Source organism: Dermacentor albipictus, chromosome 2, assembly GCF_038994185.2.
Source record: "Dermacentor albipictus isolate Rhodes 1998 colony chromosome 2, USDA_Dalb.pri_finalv2, whole genome shotgun sequence".
NCBI lineage: Eukaryota > Metazoa > Arthropoda > Arachnida > Ixodida > Ixodidae > Dermacentor > Dermacentor albipictus.
In genome coordinates, this window is record NC_091822.1 from 144,935,631 (window position 1) to 144,962,072 (window position 26,442).

At 45.2% G+C, this 26,442-nt stretch overlaps 2 protein-coding genes across 5 annotated transcripts in view; one reads left to right on the forward strand and one right to left on the reverse strand.

Moving 5' to 3' along the window:
* caz (FUS RNA binding protein cabeza) overlaps positions 1-5,443 on the reverse strand; it is a 22,382-nt gene extending 16,939 nt beyond the window's left edge. For 2 of the 4 annotated variants that reach the window (XM_065435587.2, XM_065435586.2), the window contains exons 1-3: positions 5,304-5,443; positions 4,479-4,518; positions 344-425 (exon numbers count right to left, since the gene is read on the reverse strand). In XM_065435587.2, coding sequence (XP_065291659.1) covers positions 344-425; positions 4,479-4,518; positions 5,304-5,319 — 138 coding nt within the window. In that variant the 5' untranslated portion in view covers positions 5,320-5,443. Of the gene's footprint in view, positions 1-343; positions 426-4,478; positions 4,519-5,303 lie in introns of those variants that run through there. The other 2 variants (XM_070534060.1, XM_070534059.1) reach the window with 1 other exon arrangement.
* Positions 5,444-5,663: 220 nt separating this feature from the next.
* Positions 5,664-25,156, forward strand: Chchd2 (Coiled-coil-helix-coiled-coil-helix domain containing 2). The gene is made up of 4 exons (XM_065435588.1): positions 5,664-5,825; positions 8,733-8,931; positions 16,159-16,396; positions 25,015-25,156. The coding sequence occupies exons 1-4, from the start codon at positions 5,794-5,796 to the stop codon at positions 25,026-25,028; spliced, it is 483 nt and encodes a 160-aa protein (XP_065291660.1). The 5' UTR covers positions 5,664-5,793; the 3' UTR covers positions 25,029-25,156.
* The last annotated feature ends 1,286 nt before the right edge of the window (positions 25,157-26,442 follow it).

Here is a 26,442-nt window from a genome sequence, read left to right on the forward strand (position 1 = left end):
AGAAAAAAAAAATGACAATGATTCTCCTAGTTCACGAACTCAGTGATAGTAACAAAAACAGTTTTTCAAAGGAAACTGGTTTAGCAATTCTCTAAGGTCCCATTAAGCTGTGAGAGGGATAGATAATACAGATGGATGAGAAGAGTGGCTTACATGAGAAAAGCGGCGGTGGTGCAGTAAGCAGAATTCAATGCCAGATACATCGTTGGAACAAGCACAGATAAGCACTCATGCAGTTGGATGTGCACTTCCAAGTACTGTCTTTTGCAAGTTTTTATTTTTCTGCACAACACTTTCATACACTAAGCCCCATGAGCAAGAGATTAAGTACATTGCAGCTTACCCCGTATCCCGCGGCGGGCTGGGTGTAGCTGGCCTGCGAGTAGTTTTGATCCACAGTTCCATAACCCCCATAGGAGCCATACCTGGAATAAATGATCATGTTGAGAAACAAATATAACTGCCTGCCCCCTAAGCTAGAGCAAACAGGCTACACATTTGAATGTGCTGCCACCAAAAATAATGACAGACTCAGATACAAATGAATACCGTATGCCAAGGGGTCTAAATCTGGCACAACATACAGAGCTCCCTACAGCAGGGCTGGGGGATTTCCAAGTGAGTGTAGGTTATGCCTTGGAAACGAAGTTGACATGAAGTTGCTCAAAATTCGCACTGTCGGTATGTCAGCTACTTGTACACGGTGGCCATGAAGTCTCTAGCTGTTGTATGCCTGGTGTAACAGAACCATCAATACCACCTTGTTCGTGGAGTATATTGGACATACACAAACCTTTTACAGAAGCCATCTTTTACACTTGCAAGCAAGAATTGAATCATTTACCACAAAGTGTTTTTGAATGCACATCTTGTTTCCTTTGGAAAACTGTTGAAAACACATCTTTTGTAAACCCTCTCTTGCTTGAAGTACTGTGTAAACAAGTAAATATATGTTTTCCTACTGTCACAAACGTGGAAACTTTTAGCGTTTGTATGTTTCCAGGGCGTCTACCATGTTGACATTTCCAAATTCCATGAGTTTTCCAGGTTTTCCCTGAGTGCTTCTGCAAAATTCTCTGAGTGATGCAGAACTATGTTTTATGTCAAGTCGCGCTGAAACCATATCGCCCTATGCTGTCACTCTCTAGTAGGCATATGAAAAAAATTTTAAAGAAAACCGACTTAATCCAATTTGAATACTAAGGAGTAGTGTTTATGTTATTCAAAAAAAGAATGTAAGGGAGGGGTTATTAAAATGCACAGCAAATAAAATGTCTTCGAAAAAATTTTCAAATCGAGCTGGACATTCTCTAGTACAAATAAGAAGGAGATGCATACAGAAGCAAATATTTTCGAATATGAGCTATTTCTATCAACTGATAGCATGCTCAGTGTCATGCAACTGTCCTGACATACAATCAGCTCGCGCAAGACGCCTGAGTGTTGTGTTTCACTGCTTCAAAGAGTTTATTTGGTTTGGATGAGGGACACCTGCATCTCAGCATCAGCCAACAATTTGTTTTTTGAGCGCAGGCTCCTTCAAAGAAGCGGTTGCATACTTAATTCCCCGTTCATTCCTCAGTGCGTCGATCCTTTCTGTTCCCGTCCTCCTTTCGCCGCGCGTTCGCCCCACGGACCATTTTAAAAATACTCTTGGTCAATTTGCAGTCAACGTCCAATTTTTCGGACCCCCTAGGGGCCGCTAAACTTCCGAAAAATCAGGCAGTCCGAAAAAAATAGGTTCATGTCTTTTACTGCCCTTAAGGGCTAAAATCGACACATGTACGTCTGAAAAAGCTCTGAATGCCTGTCAGTGCACTTATTAGGCATATTGGTGCTCCTACTGTGACAGGTGAGGGCGGGTGCACACATGTAAAATTAAGGAATACATACAGTGTCCCGCGACAATTGCCCCTTCCTACGCTTGTTACGCTTCACCGCATTACATGACTGTAATGAGGTGAAGCAGACTTTCGGGAAAGAGCATTATGCAATGCGCCGTGCTTTCCGAGCTTCGAAGACAAAATTATTGCTGTCAGCGGGGAAATGAAGAAACACGGCACCGAACGACAAGAAGCTTAACAGCGAACGTCGAAGCAGCTAGGCCTAGCATTGCCGCAGTGGTGGCTACGGCTGCCAGCGGATCTGCGTGCGAAAGCACCGGTTCAAGGCAGCGAGGTAATCAAAATAGCAGCGGTGGTGGTTTTCATTAATGCCATCTCGGACCTGCGATCACGCAAAACGTTTATAAAATCGGACGGCGAAGAGTTCTTGCGTCTGAAATTTCAGACGTTATGATACGTTGACTCTTTGGGGTACGTGGTGGTGCCGCGAAGCCGTCCGAGTTATCGGGAATCCGGAAAGTCGGTTGTTGACTGTACACTGGCAACTCCTCCAGCCGATGACGATTCGTTACGAGTCCTGTCTGTTTCTCGAGCCAGCATTACTGCGACTTTTGACCCTCTAAAAAAATCGCAGCTAATTTTCCCTGATAGAAGAACAAATTCCCTGAGTTTTCCCCGAGTTTTTCCAGACTACTCAAAATCCCCGAGAATTCCCGGTTCGTAGACACCCTGGTTTCATTACCAGCTGTACTTGCACTGCTAAGCCGGAGGTCAAGGGAGCAAATCCCGGCTGCAACGGCCGCATTTCGATTGACGCCAAATGCAAAAACACCCATGAACTGTGCACTAGGTGCACGTCAAAGAACCCCAGGTGGTCAAAATTAACCCGAAGTCACCCACTACAGCATGCCTCACAATTACATCATGGTTTTGGCACATAAAACCCCAGAATTTATTTTTTGGTATGTTTCATTGTTCCATTTCAAGACCCATTAGTGGCAACATAGGGCTTAATTAAAACGTTAAGCCCAATTGGTGTTTTGAATAGATTTAAAGCAAATCATTACTGACTTGAGAACTCGCGTGAAATGCTAAAGCAGCTAAAGGAGTGCAAACTTGTCCAAGTCGCACCAGGCAAAAAAATGTATGGGGATTTGGTGGCAAGAATATTAACAATATTGAAGCCATGCTATGTGCGAAAAGCCTCGGCTTCGCTAATGTTAAAAAGGGTGTGCCGCCTATTGTGCAGGGTCCATTGGCTTTGGCTTTTTGCAAAAAATGTTCGTTTCTGTTCTTTCTGGATTCATTAAGATTATGAAGCAGTGGTTGTCAGGTTCAAAAACTAAATTCTGTAATTTTACCTGCCAAGACTGATAATGAAGCATGCCGCAGTGGAGGCCTTCGAATTATTCTGGCCATCTGAAGTTCCTTAATGTGCACAAGTTTTCACATTTCGCCCCCGTTGAAATACGGCAACATTTCCCACGTCCTCGAGCTGGGCACCACAATGCCACAGCCGCTGAGCTACCCCAGCAGGTGGTTGTGACGTCGAACAACATCCAATAAGCTCCTCAGTATATGATCACATTTAATTTGCTTTGTTGTGCAAGCAAGTTGGCCTAGTTGGGCACCTTGAACTTGTAGAATCACATTTGCAACGGTGGAGTCCAAAATGTTAAGAGATTAAACTGCTAGTTAGGTTTCTATGGCAGGCTGGTACATTGCATGCGCACGTGTGTGTGCGTGTGTGAAAACTCTACATGACAAGGAATTCGTCATATACTAAGTTGTACTTATGCTGCTGAAATGTTAACAGATAAGAGAAACCCAGTGCAGAAGATAAAGTTTCATGTGGTATTAGCCGAAAATTATACGCAAAACACATGCCTCTGAGCATGTGCCAATGCCTCGAGTATCGTTACAGCAGCATAGACGTCAGTTGGCAAGTCTTCACTGCTGCTCTCAGTTACAATTCCAGTTCGGCTGACTGAAAATCCCACTTGCGTCACCCGATTCCAGAAGTGTGAGGAACACTGGAGGCCACTTTCGATTATGCCTACCATCGAAGTATTATTTTTCGAGACCCCAATGTGCAGAAAATTGCCAAATCAGACTAAAGGCTCATTCGTGCCGGCGACTTGAGGTCGCGCAACAATATGCGAGTGGTGACGTACGCTCACACTGGCAAGTCTCAATCTGCTCGCAATTGCATCGCCACGTAAAACAAGTACCAGCGTATACGGACATCCTGTTTCTGCGCATCTGACTGGGTCAGCAGTTTTGCAACTGAAAAGTCGAGCAGCAAGCAACTTGGTCGCACAATCTCTGTTAGTCGCCGGTATGAATGAGCCTCAAAAGTACTGTAGCATTTTTACTGTAGAATTCCGATTGCAATGTATTACACGTCAAAAAGTTGTCAGGCACATTTTCTATGGTCCAGTAAAGGAGTTGATGGGTTTCATTGGCAGAAGGCCAGCCATTGCCAAAGAGCACCAGTGCTTTCTGCGTAGGTACGAATGTTCCAGGGAATGTTCAGTTTACATATGTGAATTCATATGCACTTTAGGCCTGTAATGTTAGTGCGTACACAATTTCAGTGCGAGACTAAAAAAGAAAAATGGAAGAGTTACTTACCCAGCTGCCGCAGGCTGGGAGTTGCCGTAACTCCCGTATTCTGAAAAATGCACACCAGTTCAGCCTCCATTACAAGCATGGCAGGTTAAATTGAAAAGGCATCAAATAATACTTAGTGGTGTTTCATGTCCCAAACCTAAAAGTGGACTACGAAAGATACCGCAGTGGAGGGATAAAAAATGTTTAATTCAAATAAATGCGCGCACTGTGGAAAACGCGCATTCGAACACTAATCTGGTTTTCTGGGAGATGTAGGTGTGGACTTTCGATTCCGCTGCAGTCCCAGGACCGAATTGCGGAGACCGGCATCATCAGTTTCATGAAAACACCAGATCCAAGGCAGGTCTATGAAGACATTGGCAAATTGGCAATGTTCACAGGGCCAAAAATCGGCCGCGCCCATTATGCCTCCGCTGAAGTATCTTTTAGCGTTTTACGAAGGAGGCGACATTACGGCGCGGTGACGGCAACGAACGCGGGAAGATAACATGGCGTCACTAAAGACACAGGCAGAACAAAAAAAAAAAATTCAACAGCGACGTGGAACACGATCGGGTACGACCAGCGCGCCGCAATAGTTCTACCAATGGAAAAACAACCTTAGGCGAAAGACATCCGCATGATCACGCAGTAGAGAAGCACTGCAGGCGAGGGAATTCAGGTGAAACACACCCGGTGCCTACGTCGTGCTTGGGCGGACAGCAGGGAACACGATTAAGCCTAACGCCGGCACACCGGCAATTTAAGTAAAACTATTCACTTGATCGTTTGCACTGTGCAAAGGCTCAGCCAGAGTGAGCGTACTGAACAAAAGCAGTTACTTACGTGTGGCGTCAGCCATGCTAAAGGTGTTTTTCAACACTTGCGAAATGAAATCCTAGTGCGGTAAACACAATGAGGAAGCCGACGAGAAATGGCGGTGAAAGAACGGAAAGCAACGTCATGCATTTGGGCGTGACGCTGACAAGAGTTTTTCTAAAACGTCCACTGTGCAATTGTGGCGCTAGCAAAACGTTAAGTTAAACAAATGCTAAAAAGACATTATTCTTTTATGAGTCGAAACACACGCAATTTTTAAACAACGTGCAATAAATACGTAAAATATATTTTAACAAATTGTTGGCTTAGCAGAAAAATGGTCCAGTTAACATTTAGCACATCATCCCATCATTTCCCACGCCTATCATCATCGCAGTCTTTTAGGTTTTTCGAGAAACTGTGCCCTTGAACTGACGGTCGTCGGTCTTGTGCGACAATTTTCGTTGTCCTTTGCGAGTTTTCAGTACCTTTCTGTTAGTAATTAGCAAATAAGAAGATGCCTCGTCAAAGGAGGGCTCCATCTGCACCGTACGTACCTGAAGTATTATAGTTTTTGTTGGAAAAGACTAGCGGTTGCCGACAACGCGCCTTCGGCAACTCGGCCGCGTGTCTAGTTGGACATTCCGTGCTAAATCGTCTATCCATATTTAATTTTCTCGTACTGCCTGATGACGCTTTTAGTTGTGGCTACTTGTGGAGCGGTGTTCGTATCACAACGGCGGTGTTTTCCGCCTATTGCGTCGTTGCTGTACTTCGGTTCGTGAGCTGATTGCGAAATACCAGTAATTTCACCTGCAGATCCTAAAAGAACTCTAGATTTGAGGCTCATTTCTGTTACTTCGTTAGTATGAATTACTGTGAGCATATTTTCGTGCGCATGTCGCGATTGTGCTTCCTGGCGGTTGCAGAAGTGCGGATCTTCTAGTTCCGTCACGAGTAACGTGGCGGCAGAAGTGAATGAATGAATTTTCCTTACTACCAATGCAACTCGCCTCACAGCCTTGTCAAGAAACCTCGTAGGTATTTAGCATTAGGTTTTTGCTTACTATTTAAACTGTATGTAAGACTAGTTGACACGCATTTCACTGTGGGCGCACTGCGTCGCAGAAACGCAAGATGCAGTCATCTGCCTGTGATGTTGCGTAATCTATGACGAAATGGAATGCACTACGCGTTGAAACGGCGGCGTTAATTTGGTACGTGATGCAGAACCACTCGTAAATCGTGAACGAAGTCCGTGTACGAGTACACTAAACCAACTCGGCCGCCAGTACCTTCATCTCTTGTTTCTCTCTGCACATGTTTAATGATATTTGACGCAAAACGACAGTAAGGTCAAGGTAACATGGTGGGCCTGCCGTAACCTGTCCCAAGGTCAAACTTGGAAAGCAGATGATGCAATTCTGGTTAACTTTGCCACTGTTTATGGTTTGGGACACCAGAGAGCATAGTGAAGTTAAGGTAGTTTGTAGATTACAGCCCTTAGATACCTTACAAGACATTCTCAGTGTTATCCAAAACTTTAAGCTAGAAAGAGAAAGGGAAAAAAATGAATAACGACTGGTCTTGATGCCACTTGAAATTTTCATACCAGCTCCTCGGTAAGTGATATTTCTGATAGCCTCCCTTAGGCACTGTTTTATCATTGGTGAGAAAAGCAGTCCTTATATTGTGTTTGAAAGTGACACTCGCCAGAATGGCTCAGTCGCTATGAAGTTTCAGTCCTGGTTTGTGATGGCCGAAGAGCAGTGAATGCAAAACACACTTGCATACAGTGCGCATTAAACACTCTCAAGTCGTCAAAATTAACTCTGAGCCTTTTAATGCAGCATCCCCCATGGGAGTCAGTCTGTGAGTTATGTCGCGATGCTAAATCTCGTTATATTAGTTCAAAGGGTAGTAAAGAGTCAACGCAGCAGGTTTTGTGGTCTTATCCAATACAAAAAAAGGGCCTGTCAACACGAAAACTAGTCACTAAAGCAGAGTGGAAGCTTGGATCTCTTTTTGATATTCATTGTGCTAGTGTCACTTGGTAAAAAATTGGTGTCTGTGCTTATAGACCAGGGCGTTTGACTGCCGGTACACAAATTTGGGGTGTGCGAGTCCAGCATGTCGATAGCTTTATGGTTGATGGTGTGGTCATTGTGTGTTCGACCCTCCTAAATATTGGGAGATTGTGTGTGACTGGTTCGTCAATGCCGGTGTTTGGTAACGTCACATTGATATAAGATACTGAAATGTGCTCATGCTGTAACATGAGTACATTGTACGTGATTGTACATAAGTTGATTTGTCATCCTCACCTCCCAGTTGAGTGACTGGGAGGTGAAGATGGCAGTACATGTAGTGATAAGCCACTTATTTAAGATGTCACATAGCAGTGTTAACATGCGGACAAATAAAGCATTAGTGCATTGATAGCAAACTCTTTATTCATGAAACTTCCTAAGTTAACAGGATGTTGTTTGCAGTGAAAGCAGCTAGCGTAGTCAGCAGCCACCAGGTTGAACGCTGAGACTTAGCATGTTTGATATGTGCAGTCATGCAGTTTTAGCAGCATTGTTGGTTGTTGAGCTCCAGGCTTGACTTCAAGTCAAGTTGACACACACACAAAAAAAGTCTGTTTAGTGGTTATAGCAGTGACTTCGTTTATGATACAGGTGCAGGCATGTTAAAATTTCATTGCAGGCCCAACTATTCTGCACGAAAGTTCAGTTTATTACCTTAAAAACCCCTTCAGCGGGTATTACACAAAGAGTGGAATTACAGAATAATGGTGTAAAGACATTTGCCAGGTGGCTTAGGATGACAAGTGATCAGTTAAAACTCTTGAAATATCATTTGGGCAGTTGACTATGATGGTGTCACGGGAAAGGCTGTTCCATTCTGCAACTGAAAAAGGAAGCAGAGTATGTATTATGGGGACATTTCCTGGCAATTTAAAGAGCATGGAAATAAAGAAAAATAGAAGGGAAAAAATACACCTCCATTCCACCCTGTGAAAGTGGATGTACATCGGAACTGATGTGGACATTAGACAAGTACCACCACTGATATCTGATGACTTTACACAAGCACCACCACCACAAGCGACGTATGTCCAGCGCACTCAGACGTGTGCTGACGTGCAGCATATATCCTCGTTCTGCTAGGCTGTCCACCAAGTGGAGGTGCCTTATTGAACTATATAAAGTTTTAAAAGTAAATTGTGTCTGAAAATGCTGTGAATTACAACTTACATACAACCAACAGACATGACAGAAATGTGAGCAAGTGGCACTGTGTACTCTGTCCAAGTTCTTTGCATACCATCCACTTCGGTAGTAGTAAAGCCTTATTGCATTTTCTTCTCTCTTCCCACTCTGTTTTGATTTTCTTACTCTTGTGTGCAGTAGTATTTTTGTCAACAAGTAACATGCTTTCTGCTGCTTGCAGGATGAGGCGTGCCCCTGCACCTCCGCCACCACGCCGCGCAGCAGCTGCGCCGGCCCCAGTTAAGGCAGCAGCTACGCCAACGCAGCCAGTGCCAACCCAAGCGCACCCACCAGCACCTATGATGTCCCAGCCACAGCAGCCTGGCATGTTTGCTCAGATGGCTACCACAGCAGCTGGAGTTGCCGTTGGCTCTGCAGTGGTGGGTTTTTCTCTGCCATTCATATTGTCACTTGGTAGTGACGGTGAAGAAAGAAGCAATAACACAGTAGCAATACTGTGAACGAGAAAACTAACTTTTATTGGGCGAACCTGTGCCCACAAAAACAGGCTACACTTATAGAACAACGATAGCGGCGAACACGGTCGGCGATCGTCGGAAAAAACTGATCAGCGGGTCAAGCGCGTCGGCTTTTATAGATCAGTCGTCGAATGTTCCAGATTACCTGATGGGACCCGCGTGTCTTCCACAAAGTTCTACACCATTCATGTCACGCGATGAAATCTGATAACACAAGGTTCGGCGACAACAGACACGCGGATAGAAGCATCGATAACTTTCCAGAAACTTCGGATACATGCAAGCGCGTCCCGCGCTGCGCGATAAGATTTGTTAGGCGGTGAAACCTGGTCGCCCGATAAATATAAATACACGTGTCAATATGTTAGTGTTTAGCGATTCTCAGTAAACTTTCTTTGGTTCACGTGTACATTATAGCAGCTGCACTGCTTCGTGATGATCCGCATCACAACCCCAGCTATCCTGTGTACTCTCTCCGTCAATATGAAAGGGAACACTTCATCTGGGCTAGTACCACAGTGATTCTTGCAAACGTGCAAGTCAGAACCTCATTCATTCCTATTTGTTATGTTTTCTTCTGTTGAAAAATCTGTGGGACTTTTCCGGGTTACAAGCACACAAGGAGAATTGCCACCTTTGAGCACAAATCTGGTGTTTCTTTCGATATTGGTGGAGAGTGTAGAAGTGCACAGGCAGCTTCGAAAGTTTGCAGGATGTAGGTCCTGCAAGAAGTCTGTCACCTCAGGTTTAGCTTGTAGTCTATTAAAACAGTACAACATTATGCTGGTCATGTAGCACATATGAAATCCAAGCTGTGTGTGCAGGCTCAGGAAATAGTCTTTTTCTAGGATACCACATCCTATAATGTTTTGACCCTGCCTGTAACTGTGCAACGCGGTCCTCAATTGTGAAATGTGCAAGCTTGGTGCTGCTGCATTCCAGATAACTTATTTCAGCCGGTGAAGTACTGCAGATGTGTGTACAGGAGCTTGCAGATGGTGTCTTTTGAAGCATGTCTGTCGTAATGGTGGGAACGCTCCAAGGACATCTATCCGGAGTGTCTGTAAACTGTTTAACAGTGCCTGTGCGCAACTAGTATAACATCTGGCACTTAAAAATTTCGTCAGCCTTAGCAGTGGTCCAATACTAGATACTGTCGGCATTGGCTAACTACGGTGAGGTTACATGAAACTCTAGCAGACTTGTAGAGCACAATGGCAGTAGGCTAGAAGTGCAAAAATTCCCATGAGAGCTAATTGACAAACTTTTCAGGTCAAGGAGACAGCAGTGCCTAAGCCAGAGTACCTAACTAAAGTGTATATACTGATCCACACTTGCACATATGTCAGTGCATTTGGGATAAATCTGCACCACCTGAACTTGTGCTGGAAACTGCTTTCATAAACAAATGAAATAAACAGCATGGCAGCATTCTCACTGCCTTTGGTGATTTCCCTAAAACAGCACAAACTAAGCAGGGTAAAGAGAAGGCACACAAAAGTGACAACATAAGCACTGGAAAAGAGCTATTATAACTAGAAATTAAGCCTAAAGATATGTTGAATTAGCCAATTGTTATGGATTCATATCCGTAACACAGTGCAAACTAAAGAATACCACAAGCTCTGGAAAAGGGCTTCTAGATCTAGAAATTCGAAATATGCTAGAAGTGTTCGCGACATGAAATTGTACCAACTAGTCCGATTCGACCTACTTCTTAAGCCTTTGACCACTCTGACTTCTTGCTTGTGTTCTGGCTTGTCATGTTCAGCTTCACAGGAAACTCCCTTATCCTGTTAACTGGTTTCATGCTACAAGATTTGTGGTGCAAGTCATTTTGAGAAGGGAACAAACCTTCTGCTTGATGCGAAGATTTTGCAACAAGCACTATTGCGCACTATTTGTGAGGCCGCCGCAGTGATGACCACTGTGCAGGGGTACTGAAGTGGAGTGCCCTGTTGGCTCCAACCCGGTGGTGTCTGGGGCTGGGAGTGCACGTTGCAGCCTGTGTCCCTGCTCACTAGGGGGAAACCGCACTTAGCCTGAGCGATGGCCAAGCAATGAGTGTGCTGTGGGGTTGGAAGGATGAGGAGGAGGGACCACTAGTCTGCTTTTCCCAAATAAGCTAATGCCTGGTAGCTGCACCTCTGCCATGCTTAAACCACAGCATTGGATTTTTGTTGCTTTGCAAGGTTTCAGTTTACCCTAGCAGCTTAGAGGACTATATATCATCAGAGATATATCTCTATATCTATCAGAGATACTGCACATGCATGGAACCCTCCACATGCTCCTATTTGAACCTATTGTTGTGACTCGCATTAATTCTTGGAATAAAAGTGTGCGCTAGCAACTTGTTTACGTGACTTCATAAAAGGGGATTCCACTTTTATTTGTCTAATGATTAGATAGTGGCAATCAGATTGACATGCTCTTTCGTCTTCACATTTGTTATGCCTTAAGTACAAAGATTGCAGGTGATTGTGTTGCATCTCACGGAACTACTTGTGTTAAAGGTAAGTGTGAATGCTAATTAAGGTTGCATAATATATTAGGGTGTACGAACAATGGGTCAAGTCTGTGAACACTGAGAAAGCTGTCTTCACACACACTTAACCAAAAAAAAATCCTTCTGCTACATGTGTACAAAATTAGAGTTTTGTGTCCAGAGCAGGTTGACAGCTTGAAATGCGTAGGTGTAGAATCTGCCAACTTTTCTTGGAACCTGCACATTGCTGATGTGTTGCTCTGCTCTCGGTAAATTGTTCTTTTGTGCTACAAACTTCAGAAATTCTCTTCGTTTAGCTTAGTTACCTTTGTCAGACCAGAACCAGAATTTCCTTGTCCATACTTGTCCTTCATCAAAACACTAAAAAATTCCGCCAGTAAGGAGACAAAATACTTCCAACATTTTGTGCTCTTACTAAGTAACCGTGCAATAACCGTAGATTCTTTGCTATACATAACGCCCCTCTCCAGATGGCGTGCAGGTCACCATCACTCCAATTCACTAACATCTTGTGCTAGGTCTGACACGTACAGGGTCGTCCTTTATGAAAGGGAACACGCGAGCGCGTGGCCCGTGCTCTGCGGAGGCTGCTTACAGCGCCACCAACAGGCAGCAAAGGGAAGCACGTCTGATTGTGGCATCATCTGTTGGCGGCTAGAATAACCAGGCATGGCCGATAGGCAAGCGCCTGCTAGAATTAGCTGGAATCCCCCTCCTCGCATGACTATTGCGCAAAGAGCGGGGCCTGCAGCGCAACGTGTGCTGCTAGCAAACCGCGCAAGCGCACTGAAAATGTTGAAGCAGCAACATAAGCCCGGTAGTTATTAGGTACTCCTGACGTACCTATATCAATGCCACGGCCGCTCAATGGAACGCACTTGGTGCGGCCCGTCGCGTCGGCCGAGAGAGGCGTGACGCGCCTAGTTCCCATCGGCACCGCCGCAGCACCACTGCTCCGGGACAGTTGCGGGTGGAGAGCCGTGCTCTTCGCCCGCCGTGGCGCGCGGTCAGCGCTTGATTTGTTCCGATAAAGAGCTGTGTAGCGGTGTTTCACAATATATGAATGGCAATGTCAACTGGCGATTTGCTACTGATAGCAGTACGTCAGCATCACTACAGCTGTCAGCGACAGTTTGTGTCGGAAGTCACCTTGGTTAGGTGCGATTCTTCGAGCGTTCGACACACACGAAGCCGGTTATCCGCTATATCAACTTGTTGCATATAATTAGTTGGTTAGCATAAAAATGCTCGTTTTAAGAAGTCCGAACTCTGATCAGTCTGGTCCACAATTAGAGCCGATGATTAACGCTGTTTTACGTTTCTGGACATGCAGAAATGTACTGCATTATAGTTCAGTCGGTTCGCGGGTATATGCGGGAAATATTTTGCAAATGGGCACTACTAGCCTACATCAATGGTCGGAAAGAAAACAATAAATCCAGAAGTCAGTAGGTTGAGTCCTGTTTTTCTTTTCATTTCAAAGTTCATGTACACATAATCTGAAAGCGTTACAAGTGCAGAACTTTCATCGAGAGAGGTTTATGTGTAAGCAAATTTTTTTCCACTGTCGAATTCAGGCTGCTAGCCCAGTTCGTCAACAATGGTCTTATGAGCTTGCTCAAAAATACTCTGCAGAGGTCCTCAGCTTGGTTGTGATCCTCTTTTTCACAAGTCAGCGTCGGACATTGTGTGAAATGAGGAAGTAGTGCTGACATCAAGGTGTTGCATAGCCTGCTGGTTCGTCTCGCGTCTGAGCACTTAATGACCTTGGTGACGAAGGTGCATACAAGCGTACACAGGCCAACTGGGTACCTTAGCCATCCATCATCAACGTTGCGGATCAATCTATAAATTGCTGCAGCTGGCCTCGCTGCTTGAAAAAGGAGTTTGCAGGAATTACAAGCCACCTGAAGACGAGCATAACAATTTAGCTTGAAAAATGGTACTAAAAGAACATATCTATTATATTCGTAATGAAATCAACCAGATATATTTCAACACACACACACAAATATATATATATATAAATAAATTGTGTGTGTCTGTGAATTAGTTGCTTAAAGAAAGGACAAAAGAATGCACGCCTAATCCAATTTTTTTACCTTGTAAAACAATTGTACCTTTTCCTCACATATGAACGTGCAACGTAGCCGGCCAGGTATGCAATTGGTGCTAAATCTATGTCAGCTAGTAGCTCACTCCACATAGTGATGAATTAGAGCTCACTCGAGAGCTCACTGGCTGCAGATGAGATGGCAGCTGGCAAGACTAGTTTCACCATCCTGAATGGGAAGTTTAACGGCTTTTTTCGCCAAACATGGCAAAACCATGTTCTTCTACCATGCTGCCCGCCGTTGAGGATCGCACGGAAATTCATGATATCGGATCATCGGATCTTTCCTTGCGTTGGTGCTGCACAGCGGCACACAGGAGTTGTGCGGCCTGGCACTGTCTGTGCTAACGTCTGTTCACACCATACACGATCACACACGTGCGCAGATCCAATAGGGCAGTCGTATATCATAAAAAAAAACGTTGCGACGCGTGAGACCCACTGACTCTGCGGCGCTCGGGCGCTCTTCCGCCTGCAAAGCGTCCCGGAGCAGTGGCGCCCCGACGGCGGAAACTGTAAACTCTCGCATCACGCCCTCGCCCAGTAAAACCGGCGCGACGCGACGGACCGCACCAAGTGCGTTTCCATTGAGCGGCTGTGTTAATGCGTAAGCATTCTAGGGCTTCTTCCCTCGGAACTTTGTCCGTCCATTTCTCTGTCTGTAACGCGTGACACGATGCACTGCATGCATAGGTATACATGATGTCCTACGAAGGTGTATATGAGAATGCCTTATGAATACCTATGACTAATGAGACATGATTTCGACTATATATAGTGAGTACTGAGAGGTATAATTGTAAGTAAAGTTAATAAAGACGTATAAGATTAGTTACAATATAAATAGTTAAATGTAACGGCGATTATTGGAGGGTAATTAGGAATATTGAGGCTCATTAAAATCAACTTGTGCAAAATTATTAGACATAAAAAGTTACTAAGGCTAAATCAACAGAGCCTTATCAAGAATTAAGGGTTTCTTGAGAATAGTTAGACCTAAATAAGTAATATTAATAATTACAGATATAAACACCTTCGCCATAACTTTAGCTAAGGTTAATGAATTAATTAGCCAAATGCCATCATTATAGAAATAACTAAGCCTGAATAATAAATAAAATATGTTTATTTACCTAAGCTGAAGTTTTATTTTAGTGCATTTCTGTCCTAAACCGCTACAAATCTGGTGAGGTTCATTCATGCTATGGGGGGGGGGGGGGGGAGTGGGCAGCCAGGGCTCCGTACTGCAAAAGAAAAGTACGTAGGAACTCTACTGGAGTTGTCAAAGCGTGCATAAGCATACCCCCAAATATAAGTTGGCCCACCACCAAACTTAAGTTGGCCCACCCCAAAAATTTCAAGTTGTTCCACCACCAAATTTTAGGCTGGCCCACCCCAAAATATAAGTTGTCCCACCGCCAAATTTATATTGACCTACACCCAAGTTTCAAGTTGGCCCACCTCCAAATTTGTCCAAATGTCAAGTTGGCACATCCTCAAATCTTAAGTTGGCTCATCCCAAAATTTAAATTGGCCCACTCCCAAATTTATGTTGGCCTACCTCTAAGTTGGCTTCTCCATGCATTTTCTGTGGACCCTATGTATCTCTAGGGTTATTTTCTCTAATCAATTTTTTTTCAATTGTTCCTCATCGCTTACAAAGCTACCAATAATCTACATCTACATTATTATGATAATTAAATGTCGAAAGTTCGCACATTGCGCATTTTTGTGCAGATACAAGGCATTATACTTTTCGCTTGGCGGACAGATCTTGCTTCGGTACTAGCCAAAGAATTCTTACGCATTGAAATACGCTGGGACTGCCTATTAGCTAGCAGGCATACGTTGGTCCTTGCAAGCTACCATTGTGCTACCGTACCAAGTCTAGGTGGTGTTGACCAAGTGCGATTTGCTAGCAGCGTCCGGTTGCAGGTCCCGCTTGTTGTGCATCCACCTGGTGTGGAAGGCAGTCACAGCCGCTTGTCTATTAGTCATGCCTGCTTATTCTGGTCGCCAAGAGATGGCGCTATCAGCAGACGTGCTTCCCCTTGCTGCCTGTTGCTGGCGCTCTAAGCAGCCTCTGCAGATCACAGGCCACGCGCTCGCGTGTTCCCTTTCATAAAGGACGACCCTGTACAAGTTCTCATTCTTCTCATGCACAACTTCCAAGTGGGGTTCTCTAACCAAGCCGTATCTACCATATATCTATTGACAGCACATCATCTGAATCTGTATATTTTTGACGCTGTTGGCTTCGCTCTGCATGCTTTCATGCATGCCAGCCCTGCAAGGACCATATTGTGGTGTTTGGTGATGTGCATGAAGGGGAGGTGGATGAAAAAAGGAAGTGCCCTAACTTGAATTGAATTCTTCGGTATAGAGGGCAGTTACCATATGCAAACTGTGAGTGTGCTATTTCTAAAGGTTCCTAATTGCTTTCAACTTGGTGCTTGTGTCTGGTAATGTAGCATGATAACAGTACTGCATTGCATTTCTGTTGCAGGGCCACACAATTGGTCATGCCCTGACTGGCAGCATGGGAGGGGGAAGCGCCGAGGCCGCACCTGCTGCTGCTGCTCCTGCAGCTGCCGCACCACCCATGCAGTACCAGCAGCAACAGCAGCTCAGTGGTCCCTGCCAGTATGAGCTCAAGCAGTTTCTGGAGTGCGCCCAGAACCAGCATGACATCTCGCTGTGCGATGGCTTCAACCAGGTTCTCAAGGAATGCCGACTGCAGCATGGTGAGTAGTGCTCTTGAACAGTTTTGGGGGCGCCTCGATTCATGGCGAGTGTTGTAAATGTTTCTTTGGTTACTTTACCCCACTTTAGTCTTGTCTATCAGGCCTCAGTACTATCGTTGTCTAAAAATTTTTTAATTAGCTAGCACCTATGAGGAATCGAACTCGGGCTTGGAGCACGGCAAGTGAGTACGTATGCTCGACGCTACTCCGTCAGTTTAGAAGGGGCACAGAATACATGTGACAGTAGAGCAGATGAGCACCGCTACCATTGTGCTGGCACAACATTGACACGTAGTGTGTTTGGCTGCAAAAGCGATGATGCCAAATGGATGCACCATCATGCTCTGTTCAATCAGCTTTAATCTCCAGAGATGCGCAGTGTGTCAGGCTGAAAAACCAAATAGACACACCGTCGTGCTGTGCTTAATTGGCTGTAATGGAGGTTGAACAAGTTGCAAATGTTCTTGCATAACTTGCAGTCATCACAGAGAGGTACGGCCAGATTATTTTTTTATTTATTAATTGTATGCGTGCTTCCAGTATATGTTATCTTTTTCATTTGTTTGAACAAGTGTGCGTTAGAATTAATATTGCCATGTGGACCTACACCTGGCGACAACTTTCTGAGACAGCACAGCCGAAGGGCACTTTCGTTAGTACACTCCTGCATGCAATTTGCAAACGTGAGCATCTGTAGACTGCGCTGTGTAAAACAAAACATACCATCTGTCCTTTCTTTTCTTAAAGGACTTGTTTTTTGTAACAAGAAAATTGCTGCGTCAAGTACAGTCGAACCTCGATATATGGAACAGCGCGGTGATCGCAAAATAGTTCGATATAGCCAGAATTCGATATATAAAATCACGTAGAAAACGCATCAAGAACTAGCACAAATCAATCAATGAACCAATCGTGGCGCAATAGATACTCACAAGAAGTTTCAAACAAAGTATTTACAGTCGCCGACCGATTTTCCGAACTCCAAAAATTCGGACATGCCCGATTATTCGGTCAGCTTCGCGGCACCGCCATTCTCCCCATAGACCATAATGTATAACAACTGCCGAAAGTTCGGACACCTTGAAACCTCTCGTCTGATTTTTCGGACACTCCTTGAGCCAACTCGGTCGAGAGCACCACGCACCGACTCTGACCGGTGCATGGTTCGACTTGCTGAACGCCATTTTTGTTTTGAACGGAGCTTCCTTGCTGCCCCACGAAGTGGCGCGACTGGAAATGCCCGCTCATCATGATCGTTTTTGCCTATAGTTCGATAGAGTGGCTCTGCAGCAGTTCAGGTTTCAGCTTAGTAAGCCACGTCAAGACAATCCAGCAGCTGATTTGTTTCTTCGCACACGACGCTGCGAGCAGGCCGCGTTTTTTCGTTTGTATGACTGTTGTCGGCACGGTGGTGTTTGCTTTGTGTGCTGTGTCGAGGTTTCGGTGATCCAACGCGGCATACGGAAACATCTCGTCAAGTGTCTAATGGCGCCGACAGTGCCCGCGCAGACTGCGCTGCGGAATGCCGGCAAGCGGGTGCCGGGAGGTGCTCCCTACCGACGCGGAAAATGTTCTGCCGAGACTTGCGCACTGGTTGCATTGCGATTCTGGACACCGTCTCATTGACAGTTTCACAGGTGCTGACACTGCTGTACTGACATGCGCAGAACTCGACGACGGCGAGATCATTCGTCAGGTTTCTGCTGCACCGCCGGACGATGACCGAGTCGGAAGCTGACGCACCATGTGCTATGCTGCCGTCGCATGCGGAGCATGTACAAGCAGTGACTATGCTTTAGCCGCCTATAGTGACCGTACGATCCTCTCCGAGATTCAGGCTTATCTGATTGCGTGTAAACGGAACAGCGTTTTCCTTCAAGCTTACTGCCGAGCCCGAATAAGTGCGTGGAAATAAAGGATTTCATTTTTTTTTTCATAATCTGCTTTTTCGGACACCTGTTTATTCGGACATTTCCGCAGTCCCCGTGAGGTCCAAATAAACGGTCGGCGACTGTATTTCGTTTGCTGAAAGTACTGAAGCCGCGTAGCCTGCTTCATATTGGTGACCGCATGCTTGACCACGGCGTCCTCAACATAGTCCAAACGGCCCACAAGAGGCAGTCCAGTGCCTTGTATTGCGCCGCAGTAGCGGCGTACAACAGCCTAAGCAGCTACAGCTTCAATTGCAGTCGGGAGCGGGGCAACATCAGCGCTTGCTGGATCAGCCTCGGCGGCGTCTTCGTTTGGCCGCTCAGCAGTCACTTCTGCCGCGATCTCCGCGTCTATTAACTCCGCCACTGTTCCGGTGCTGTTGTCACCGCCAACGAAGTCCTCAGTGCACATGCTGTGTGGCTCAGCACCGACAAAGCACTCCAACTGGCTCCACGGCCACCTCAAGAGGCGGCCATGCTGGCTCCAAGCCGCCGCGTGTGTGCGCCGCTACGTTCAAATGGCGCCCTCGGCGCAACCGATGTGGGCAGCTGTCGTAGGCAGCAGTCTGGAACACCCATCGCGCCGCCGCTATCTTCGAGAGTGTTGTGGGAAAGCTCGCCTCCTGTCAACAGAGCGCACTTGGTCTGGGGCGGGGGAGTTCGATATATTCATTTTACATCCGGCCTTGTTCGAAATAAAAAATTAAAAATGCATTCGATTTTCCACGTGATATAGAAAGTGTTCGATATATGCAATAATTCGATATATCTGTGTTGTATATATTGAGGTTTGACTGTATTTCCATTTCTTAGAGCAAAGCGAAGGATCAAAGAATGAACGTGGAGCACAGCCGGGAATGAAAGATGGTGAAAACAAAGAGTGGGAGGAGGAAAGTGGGGAGGATGGTATAATGGAAGCGTGAGAAGAAAAGTGTAGTGTCATGCAAGACGGGCTCTGTGGCAACAATGGCTACAAGATGGGGCCAGAGTAGCGCGTGTCGTCTGTTAACCAATGATGACATTGATGCCATATATGGAAACAACGCACTGCATGAGCAGAGGTCTGTCTGCAGTGGCTGCTGTGAATAGCGCCCGGGCATCACCCATGTGCTGCCTCTTGTGATCCCTTGATTAGCGAGGCAGTCACCGCACTATATTGCACCAATATAGTGCGGTGCACCAGCCAGTATAATGCAAAATGAAAACACGTATAGAACTGCGCCTAAATTTCGCATTAGAGAGTATCATAATCGTTGGAATTTTTTTTGCTGTTTAATTTTAACTTTGCGCTGTTTGCATCTGGTTTTCTTGCTCCTTTAAAGGGGCCCTGAACCACTTTTTATCGAAGTGGAGAAATACATTTGAAGTGAAGATAGACTATTTCAGAACCACTTTGCCGCAAAAAATACTTCAGTGCGTTCAGCAGAAGCGGAGTTATCGGCAATCAAAAACAGCCTCAGCTGTGCTCCCCTTCTTCCTCCTATGCCTTGCACTGCGAAGTCTATGGCGAAGACGTCACCATGATGCACAGTTCAAGTTTCCTATTTGGTGCCTACGCCGCCCTAAACGTAAGCCAAACGCGGCTGTCTTCAGAGAGCCGCAGTGCGCTTAGCCACTGGACTCGTGGTGGCATCTCACAGCGGCCGTGGTGTAGCTGAGCGCAGCGACCAATAGCAGCTGCGTATTGGAGTGTGCTTTATGACGAAATAGAGCACACAGAAAAGAGCGAGGAGCATGGGGTTTTTGAAACGAGAGCGTACGACAGCAGAACTTGGCTGAGATGTTCACAACAGCGTATGCTACCGGCGGACTACGTGATTTCACCAAGCCCAAGGGGTGGTTCAGGGCCCCTTTAAACAAAGATGGCGTCGCTCAACTGCAGCGAGCAAGAGCAACTGCTCATCTGAATTCATCCATCAGAAGCATATCATGACAGCAGTGGGTTGCAGAATGTTTCGTTGGCTGCAAACGATAAGGGGGAAAAGTGCTGTGTAGCGTGCAACTGATACATCAAATGTAAGTGCATTGCTGGTTTCAATGGCCAGCCACCTTGACGCTGGCAACCTGTCCATCTTCCGTGAGTCCGCTAGCTGTGCAAGCCCAACTGCGATTATAAACTGTATGTAAAGGAAACTGTCCATTTCATAATTCTATGGCATGCAAGGTCAGTATTCTCGGTCGTTGACTGTCACATATGTAGTCATTTTGGCAAGATTTCAAGCAAGATTTCAAGATTTCACATTGCGATGACTGCGTCTAACATCGAGGATGCAGTCACCTTGGAAAATTTTGCTTGTAGCACGAGACGCATCAGCAGCTGCGCTAGACCCGCCCTGGTTGCTCAGTGGCTATGGTGTTGGGCTGCTGAGCACGAGGCCGCGGGATCGAATCCCGGCCACGGCGGCCGCATTTCGATGGGGGCGAAATGCGAAAACACCCGTGTTTAGGTGCACGTTAAAGAATCTCAGGTGGTTGAAATTTCCGGAGTCCTCCACTACGGCGTGCCTCATAATCAGAAAGTGGTTTTGGCACGTAAAACCCCATAATTTAATTTTTAACAGTTGCACTGGAATGTTAGCAGTGTCAGTTGTACACTTGGGTTTTAGCATGGCACTGGTCTACTATAGAGTGCACAACATTTGTTCCATTGCGCCAAAAAGGGGGCTAGGAAAGCTGCTGCTCGTAGACGCCAACGGCGTCTCAGGCCCGCAACAGTCTTGCGAAGTTATTGTATCCAACAGTGACCTTCGGTCCCCATTTTTCTTAATAATTGAGTTAATCTATTCATTTCTTGAAAATGGACAACTGAGAATGCCGACCTTGTAAGCCATGGAATTTATAAAATGGCTTGTTTCGTTTGCATGCGACTTCTAATTGTGCTGCCCCAGTGTGCTCCGTAGTTTTTAAAAAAATTTTTAAAAATACCTTTTTTAGTAAGAGTACTGTATTTACTCGAATATAGGTCGACCATTCTTCTTTTCTTTTTTTTTTCAGAAATGTTACCCATAATTAGCTATCGACCTCTCTTTGTGATCAAAGCTAGCAAAAGTACTGAGTTAATGGAGTTCCACTGTGGAACAGATCCGCCACCGGAGCTGTGAGGGTCAAGGCCGCAAGCCAAAATGCCCTGCTATGCATATCGATGCCATATGTTGAAGCTGCAGTCATGCAAATCATAAATATCTTATTTACTCAATTCTAACGCACACCGATGGTAATGTGCACCCTTACTGCGCACCCGTACAGTACAGTATGAACTAAATTAACAAGCGTGATGCCGCGTGCACAAGCAAACATGAACACATCTCACTCCTTTTCCTTCTGCGTCCTTTATTTCCACACACTTATTTGGGCTCGGCAGTGGGCTTGAAGAAATTGTAAATGTACCATTGTACGCTGTTCCGTTTACGCAATCAGATAAACCTGAATCTCGGAGAGGGCCGTATGGTCACTATAGGCGGCTGAAAGCATAGTCACTGCTTGTACTCGGAGTCATCGGAGCCGACTTGTAGTCGTCGTCCGGCGGTGCAGCAGAAACCTGACGAATGGTCTCGCCGTCGTCGAGTTCTGCACATGTCAGTACAGCAGTGTCAGCACCTGTGAAACTGTCAAATGAGGCGGTGTCCAGAATCGCAATGCAACCATTGCGCAGGTCTCAGCATAACACTTTCGGCATCAATAGGGAGAACATCGGAAGGCAACAAATCCTAGGCCTCCTGGCACCCGTTTGCCGGCATTCCCCAGCGCATTGTGTGCCATTAGACACTTGATGTGATGTTTCCGTATGTCGCGTTAGATCACCACAACCTCGACACAGCACACAAAGCAAACACCACCATGCCGACACCAGTCGCACATACGAGAAACGTGGCCTATTCGCAACGTCGTGCACGAAGAAGAAACAAATCGGCTGCTATATTGTCTTGACGTGGCTTACTAAGCTGAAACCGGAACTGCTGTAGCCACTCTATCGAACCGGACAGAAACAATGATGATGAGCGGGGATTTGCAGTAGAGCCACTTCGTGGGGCAGCAAGGAAGCTCCATTCAAGACAAAAATGGTGTTCAGCAAGTCGAACCATGCACCGGTCAGAGTCTGGGCATGGCGCTCTCAATCGAGTTGGCTCAAAGAGTGTCTGAAAAATCAGACGAGAGGTTGCAAGGTGTCTGAAATTTCGGCAGTTATACTTTATGGTCTGTGGGGAGAATGGCGGTGCTGCGAAGCAGACCGAATAATCGAGCATGTCCGAATTTTTAAAGTCCGAGAAATCATTCGGCGACTGTATATAGGAATAGACCTATATTTGTGCGCGATCTATTTTCGAGTAAATACAGTTCTTGCTATACTCCTTTGCTGTAAAAAATATCTTTTCTCTTGCCATAGGGCATTATCGCAGTGCACACATAGTTTAATAGCGCTTGCATAAGGATGAAATCAGAGGAGACCTTGAAGTAACTTGTTCATGAAAAGAGCTGCACTAACAAAACTAAAACTATAACTGCTGGCAAAACGTTGGGACCACACTAGCTCCGCCCACGTAGCTTTGGCTGTGCTGCCACAGTAAGTTGTTGCTGAGTGTACAATTCTAGATTTCTGTGCTGGTTGTTTTTAACTGCCGCGTCACTCACGACCCCTTTCTGTTGCCTTCTGTGACTGGTGAGCAACGTCAAGTATGCATTGTTGAATAGCCAACAATAGAGAAAGATGTTGCATTGTGAGAAAGTGCTCTTGACTTCCAAGTTCAAAGATTTTTGATCTCGAAACATGGCTCATTAGCTTAGTGCTATCATGTATACTTATTGCTTACAGATTAGCAAAGGAATTCGTTGCCTTCCATGTGTAGAAGCTGTTGTCATTTTCTTGCATTCTTTAAAAAGATTGTTCTCATTAGTGTTCAAGGAAACTTCTGCATATCCTTGCCATGTAGGTGAAAGGGGGGTGAGCCACTGGTAATTCAGCTTTCCTGTAAGTCTGTGCATAGATGCTTGTCTATTTTTGCAGGAACATTAAGATGTGTCATTGTGCTAAAGACATACTTTCAGTGTCCTAGTGCATAACTGTATATTAGGCCTGTTCAAGCATGTTTTAAAGGCTCCTCACCAGGCCATGTAGCAAATTTTGGTTATATGCTGGAAGTTGTTACGTGCCCTCTAAAGAGTGTTCTACAGCAACAATTTCTCAGATTAGGTAATTAATACCATTGGTAGAAATATTGGAAGTGGTGCGAACCCATGATTTCAGGAGGTGAGCATCACTGCCAACGTAGACAATCTCTGCACTTGCCCCATCTAGCCTCCACAAGTGAAATTCCTTTTCTGCGTTCTCCCATACTGGACCCGGAGGATCCCGGGACAAATACGTCACAGGCCCTCCCTTTTTTTTTCAAGTTCTCTCGTTTTTGCTGAGTGGCACACTTCCGGTGTCGGTCTCGCACGTGAGCTGTTGCGTTTGTTGCGTATCATGCAGTGGACGATTTTGTGCACTCAGCACGAGAACACCTGATCAGTGTGACAATCAGGAGCAATCAGGCAGGCATGAGAAGATGAAAGAGCATGGTCTTGGCACTGGAACACTGTAGAAAATTATAGTTACATTCTCTGCATGCGCGACTGCACGATGTGGGAACAAGCAGATGAAACAGAAGTCTTTCTACAGTATGAAGTAAAACAAAAACTCGCAGACATACTGTTAGTATGATTTATTATTTCTCTTTGATTGAAGCAACTGATTAAACAAATAACTGATGTTTTCTTGAACAAGTCTGTCGCATGTCACATTGAACGACGTCACAGCACTGCCATGTACCTAGGTGCACTTGCACAATATACGCTCTTGCTGGGATCACGGTGCCACGAGGACAATGGACAGACAGCATTTGATTTGAAATTTAAGCTCTTTCTGTGGTGCATAGGAATGTAATACTTGGCAGACACGATCGTTAATGCACATTGTATGGACTGAGTTTATCAACTCAAAATGGTCAGACCTGGTGAGGGGCCGGGAAGACTCTGTGCTTCAAAACAATTTTTTTATTTCTGGATAGATGTTGATAAAACTTGCTCAATTTATGTATTTCAATGTGCTAATTTAAGATTGTTTTCTTGCAGAGTAAATAATGTGCTACAAATTTTACTTTTGTTTCTTGCACAACTTATTTCGAGGTGAGCTATTTACTAAACTGACTGACATACAAAAATGATTTGGAAGTAACAAATAGTGCAAAACAGCAAGAATAGTATTCCAAGCCAATTTCATATCAAGTGAGAGTATGGAACAGTAAGAAACCTTAGTAACACCCAGGACAAATCATTATGTCTTGAAAATTTATCACATTATTCCTTATATTATAGGCATATTACTCTTTGATTGTCTACCTTTCTGAAGGAAAAAAGGATTATTGCGATAGGGTCAGTAGAATCAGAGATATTGTCATGCCAGAACTGTGCCACCATCAAATATCATGTTTTGGGAAAATGAGGAAAAAAAATTCAAAACATATTCATAGTGATTGTGGTGATAGCTCAATCAAGATTAAAATTATCCACATCAATTGGGATCAAAGGGATGGAAAAAATATTTGGGCCAATTTTTGGCTCCAAAGAGCAGGGTCTCCCCTTAAAACTTTAAGCAGCATGTGCTTGGAATGAGAAGGGTGGTTTTCATGCTGTCTTTGATGTTGCTTTCAGGTGGAGGCATTTAAAGTAGGCAACTAAGAAGCAATGCTGTCGGACCCACTCCCAGAAAAAGCTGATCATCTGTGCTGAGGAGGGCATGGTCCTTGCGCACATCTGTAGAAAGTAATAAAGAACAAAGTTCTCTAGCGTGTTATTATTGTTGCATCTTTTACTGGCTGTGGATTGCTTTTGCTAAAACTTTTGCTAAAGTAATCCGTGTTCACATGTATTACTCAGGAGGCACAACCACAGGACAACAAAAAACAAATGGACGAATCCTTGCCTCCCCATCCAGCTGACAGAACAGCTCCACTGATGTAAACCACATGTGCAGGGATAGATGTCTATAATAAAAGGGTAAAAAAATGCATATTCAAAGCAAGTGTTGGAATCTGTAAGGTGAAATTTTAATGAAGCGTCTAATTAAATGGCATACAGCTAACGGTGATGGATACAGTTGCATTTTTCATCCTGTGCAATGTTAGTGCATTGCAAAGGTCAATTTTATTGTCTCGCAATTAAATATTTATGCGCTAGACCCTTTACAAGCTATGGCAAAATGCAAACACCAAGTCAGGTGTATGCACAATGTGCGAGACGTTCACGCAGCAGTGTCACAAGGATGAAGGTGGTGTATGATGCTGATGGAAGAATTTTAGTGGCAGGTGTATGCACAGAAAAGTACAACACACACAGTTGAACCTCGTTATGAACGAAGTTGCCTCCGAGTGGGAAGGCTTTGCGCTTCCTCCTGCTTTCCTCCCTTGCGCATGCAAGATTGAGCTGCCACCATCGGCTCACCATCGCATGCTTTCGCTCGCGAACATGGGACAGCACGCGAGGACGATGTTATCAGGAGACGAACCCAGTACGTCTGTATCGCAAACAAAACCTGTAGCAACTGTCAGAGGAGGTCAACCCAAGTGCACCTCCGCCTAAGTTTCTACTCCACGACGCTTGGTCTCGTTTCTCCTTCCCCCTTCACTCAACGTCACCTAGACTGTACTCTAGGTGGCGTTGCTTTGCCGCACGCTGTGAGACCTGCTATAAGCAACTACTGAAGAGGAAGAAACAAAATCAGGAAAGAAACGATTTATGATCACTCTAAGGTAAGCTCCTTTCAAAGCGAGATCAGGATGCCTTAGAATGCACACGTCTTGTATCCTAAGCAGTGGCTAAATAAGCGAGATACAACAAGGAGGAAGAAGCATCCGCTTCCTGTGGCAAAGCTAGGGAATTAATTTTTTTTTAAATTTCTAACAGTTTCTTCACCACCTGATTCATGGCCGATCTCCAGTGTGGGTTGCACCATTTAACTAGGGAACAAGAACAAGCGATGGAGCATCCATCCTCAGCGCGCTCCTTCGTACTTTCCCTGGCACGTGATCCTCTTCACCTCCAGGCACCTTCTTCCTCTGCTTGGTTCGCTGCTTCGAACCA

Coding starts and splice junctions, on each gene's coding strand:
- Chchd2 (XM_065435588.1), top strand. CDS start 5,794: ATGCCTCGTCAAAGGAGGGCTCCATCTGCACC. Junction 5,826..8,732: donor AGGAGGGCTCCATCTGCACC/GTACGTACCTGA, acceptor TGCTGCTTGCAG/GATGAGGCGTGCCCCTGCAC. Junction 8,932..16,158: donor TTGCCGTTGGCTCTGCAGTG/GTGGGTTTTTCT, acceptor TTTCTGTTGCAG/GGCCACACAATTGGTCATGC.